We start from the raw sequence: 4975 nt of genomic DNA, 5'->3' as shown, positions 1-4975 counted from the left end.
GGGCGCCCTCTACGTCGGGCCAGACTCATAGAAAACTTGCATTATAAATAATAATAGAGTTCTAAATACGAGCTCTACGTTATAAAAAAAAAGAAGGGCGCCGCCTACGTCGGGCCCAATTAACCCTCATTTTTACTATGCGAGTGCTCTATCTTGTATTTTTAGTATCTTCGGTGCAAGCATAGATAATGAGCGTACAGTAGAACCCCTATTAAGGGGATGCCTTTGAGACCAAAAAAAAATTAATTGTCGCCTTTAATAGGGGTGTCCCTATAGGGGTATTCCTATTCAGGGGACACTAACCAAAAACGTAAAATTGTTCCCTTAATAGGGTTTTTGGTATGTTTTCGTACAATGATGATATAGATTCTTTATAATTTTATTTTAATTGAGCTAAGAATGAGTTAAAGTTGAATTACAATTAATTTTTAACAATATTTTGCAATGCAAAAAATAAATCATTTATGATAAGAAATCAACTGATATGTAATTAAAACTACAAAAGTTGTACTGTATAGGCCCGGGAGGAAGAAAATAAAGTATAAGATATTCCCGATATTATCAATTTCTTGATCCGCGTTATATTGATGGTCAAACATTCTTGTTTTCAAATATTAAGCTTTCTATTGGGTGTACAAGATAGAATAGCATGAATATAGTAACGACTTAAGTAGAAGTAAGGGTGCAGTTATAAGGTATACATTAGCACCCAATATCAGTTCGCACCCAACCCTTCACATAAAAAATCCTGCCTACTGGCTTGAATTTCCAGTGGCGAATGTTAGTTGGTTTGATTTATTTTTCTTCACAAAGTGGCGAATGTAAAATTACTGCAATTTATACGTTAATTTTTTTTTAAATGTTTAATGATGGATTGCTAATTAACCAATCGTTATTATGCTCATATTTACACAGTATAAGGACGTAATGCACTATAGTGATAGATAAATTTAGACAATTTCATAAAACAAGAAGGTATGCTAATAAAAAATTACTATTTTCAAAAATCTTTAGATGGGTTTTTCTCAAAAAATGCACTTTTCCACATTCGCCGCTACGTTATATAAGATGATATTGTTAAGAAAGTTTTAGGCACGAATGACGATAATGTTAATGATATAGGGGCCTATTCGTTATCGTTTTTCTTAAGGTTGCGAACGTCCTTCATATTTTACAACAATCAATTTAATTTCAATAATAAAAGTAAATCAGAGCAGGTTTGCAAATGTTCAGTAAAAACGCTATTTTACCTCTTTGGGATTGTTGCGTTGCTATATAATAGTACGGTACGGTAATGGTATTATTATTAATATGGCTGCCGTTAATACAGATATTGAAAATCGCACATAAATCCTAAGAGTACAGTGTACTCCTTACCTCTTTTCTACCGGCTCCGTCATATCAGAAACAAAATGTTAGTCTATAGACTATTTCTCAAGTAACGCTTCTCAATAATCTTAATATCAACCACTTGGAGAGGAATCCTCGTCATATTTTGTGTCCTCCGTTTTAACTGATTTATCGAAACGCATTTTATGTGGATATTGTACCGTATTACCATTACTTAAACAAGCCTTAACAATAAGTAAAGCCCACCTTTGGAACACGTGTATGGAACGCCTACAGTGCCTTCGTCGGCAAGTATAGCTAGCACTCTGCTACTCATTCACCATTCTGCGACCAATTGCATTTAGCAGCATTTAGCATGCAGCGGGAATTTTTTCATTCGGTGGCGACCATGCACTTCGACGACCTTAGCATTCGGTGACTACTTCATTTGGGACCATAAAAATCAGATAAAACGATTAGTTTTTAACGCCAGCGTAATACAAGCCTATCTTTTTTAGCTGTATATTTTTGAAGCCGGTGCTTCTTGGTTGTGTTTTTTCCCCTTTCTTATAACTTGCATTATTGAACAAGAATAACAATAAAGGCTATACACATAATTATAGTATATTTGTATGATGTTACTTTACTAAGAAACAGTTTATATACTAATGAAAAAAGTCAGTGGGAAAACTAAGTAAAATATATCGTAAAAATAGTCGGAGGAAAACAGCCGGGAGGAGAAAAAATCCTCGAATGGAAAAAAATGTCCTAGTGGAAAATTTGTAGGTGGCAAGTGCATATTGAGTAACCTAAAACCACCTAGATTTTGAGTCTACTCAATTAACAAATCTTCCTCGGAAATTTGAGGTATAGCTAAAACATACAATACCAATTTTTGACAGTGTCGTATCTAGGGGTGGGCGGGAGGCGGTGGCGCACGCCCTTCCAAAAATGCGAACTTATCACTGTCTTAAGTGGCCAAATTTTGTCCGCAGGCAGCCTATTAAAAACCAATGGTTCTTAATAGGTGGTTTAATTTAATCACCTCATCCTTGTGACTGGCATTTAGATCGGTGCAACTGCTGTCTCTTATACTATTCTGGGTAGTGTCATTTAGAGGCATTGATTGTTTTTAGAGATATTTAGGTGTCGGACCCTAAGAATTTAAATGACCCTCAAATGCACACCCAAATTTGGATCGTCATCAACACTTCATCATTTCTTCCTTGTATATTGCTTAAACTTTCACGAAAGTTTCATTTAGATATGTTTATTATTTTTTTGCAATATCTAGGTTGGGAAGTTTTTCTTTGAATGGTCCTCATATTCACACCCTACTCCGGATGGCGACCAAAATTTAATCACCTCATCCTTGGTGCATACCTGGCAATCGCTGATAACTTCCATTTAAGATCTGTGCAGGTGTTTTTTGAGATATTTTGAACACAAGAAACACGAACAACCTTAACAAGTTAAATGACTCCCAAGTTCACCCCAGAATCGGGATCGTGACCAACGCTTGATAATTTCTTCCTTGTAACTTGGTTAAACCTTCACGAAAGTTTTATTAACATTAGTTGATTAGCTTTTGGGATATGTCTAGGACAAATTCTTTTAAATGGCCCTCATATCCACACCCTACTCCGAACAGTTACCAAAATTGTATCATTTCTTCATTGAGTTACCTAACAATCCCTGTTATTTTCAATTATGTATGTGCAGCCGTTTTTGAAATATTTCGAACACAAGAAAAAAAAACTCAGAACAGCAGAGCGACTGTTTCGGTGATTAATAAACAAAATGTAATGGAAAAAATAATTCTCTCTCCAGTGCAGTTGTCGGAGTAGTGGGCTAGCAAATATGACATTTGGGGAGAAAAAATTTATATTGTATAACAGTTCATCGGTAATACAATACTGTCTTCACTATTACTAGCTAAGCCTAGTGATTTCCCTCAAATTATAATTCACTTTTCGTAGACATATGCATTTTACATTTAAATCTATTTGTTTTCATGTTGCTAAATTTGCTTGATTTTGGAAAAACGTAAATGGTGTTTATTTAACCTTAATTAGCACTACAGTATTATATATTTGCTGTTTACACCCTGTACTTTACTTTTTAATTGTACTATTATATTTTGTCTCTCATAAGCCAGATATGGCTGGTCTGTGTGAGGATGAGACGTTAATAAATAAATACTTTACTTTACTTCGATACGTCTGTCTGGATAAACCAACACATGTCAATAATTGTTCTTAGATAAGTAAAACCCTGAATGTGTTCGAAACCATTAATCCAGCTAACAATTTTACGTTTGAATAACGCTGCACTTTATAATAAAACAATTAATACGTATTTATAACCTAATGTATGACTGAATAACGTTGCAGACGCTACTGAAAACATTTGTAACCTTATTTTCTATTTTTGCCAAAACCTAACAACATGCTTTACAACGTTCACGGATGTTATAATAACGCTTTGATTTTTGATCAGTACGATGGTTGGCATCGTTGCAGTGTGCAACATTCTCTAAATTAAGATGCGGTAAGGCACACCACCATCGGTATTTCCATTGCGACGAACTTCTGATCCTTATCACTGAATTGGTGCTTTTACAGAATACTCGAACTTCTTCTGAACAACACCTGGACGCGAACTTCTTTACCCTTTAGAGTTTGGGGTGGTGTCACCGAGGCCATTTTACCCTTTAGAATTTGGAGTGGTGTCACCGAGACCATAATTGTCAAATTATTTTCTATTTGAAGGTCATTCAGCTGAATAACTGGACCTTCGTATCACACGAATGGCATTCTCACAAGAACACGCACGTATTTTCTCGATAATTCAAGTGCGATTGAATATCTTTTTTCAGCAGGCGCAGCGTCGTAGGGTGGTGAAGGGCCCCAGTGGGAGATAATTGCCGGGCCCTAAGATAAGATGAAGCCCGGAGTGCCGAATACAAGCTTTTTTTCTCACCATCTCGCAAATATCCGAATCACAGGGGTAGGTCGGAATATGCCCTGATTCCCATCTCAAACAAATATAACAAATTATCCCTGTACTCATTGACAATGTAAAAGAAATTTAGAATATGAAATGTAAGTCAGTCTTCTTTACTATGGCCCTGCAGAGTGAATCGTGCATAGGCGGCAATCGGTGGGGACAAGGGTAAACCCCTTTCCCGAATTTCAAAGTTGGGGGACATCGTATCAATTCCTCCCCCTTCCGCCAATTTTCATCAATCATCTATAATTAAAACCCCATTTTTCAAAGCGAGTGGAAAGAAAAACAACAATTACGAATGTCTTGGATTTTGTCTCTTCATTGGTGCTTAGCTGTTCCCCGTGCGGGGCGTATTTTCCGGACCAAAACCGAGTAAAAAAGGCAATTGCATGTACATTTCGTATTTCTGTTTGACTTAATGGATGCAAACGGTTGTCAGAGGCTCAATTTAATTTGAAAACAATACACGTGTAAACATATTAGGCAAACATTTTTACTTACAAACTCAAAGGTGCGCAATTTATACCAAAAAAAATGTATTCATTTTGTGTATTATTATGACCAGTTATTCTAGTGTTTAATATTATCTGCATAAATAGCTTCGTGTTTTTCCATATTCGAAAAAAAAAATCTTGTT

General features: G+C 35.8%; 1 protein-coding gene across 1 annotated transcript in view; it reads right to left on the bottom strand.

Annotated features, from left to right (window-relative positions):
• Positions 1-1514, bottom strand: part of LOC117107956 — a gene marked incomplete at its 3' end in the record, with an annotated part of 23654 nt that extends 22140 nt beyond the window's left edge. Inside the window, exon 1 of the mRNA XM_033249766.1 lies at positions 1378-1514. Within this exon, the coding sequence (XP_033105657.1) occupies positions 1378-1400 (23 nt within the window). The remainder of the gene's footprint in view (positions 1-1377) is intronic.
• Positions 1515-4975: the final 3461 nt, after the last annotated feature.

This window comes from Anneissia japonica, unplaced genomic scaffold (assembly GCF_011630105.1).
Source record: "Anneissia japonica isolate Jap-2015-1 unplaced genomic scaffold, ASM1163010v1 scaffold288132_len48147_cov117, whole genome shotgun sequence".
Lineage (NCBI taxonomy): Eukaryota > Metazoa > Echinodermata > Crinoidea > Comatulida > Comatulidae > Anneissia > Anneissia japonica.
The sequence above is the reverse complement of the archived record's forward strand: the minus strand, read 5'-3'. Positions and strand labels throughout refer to the sequence as shown.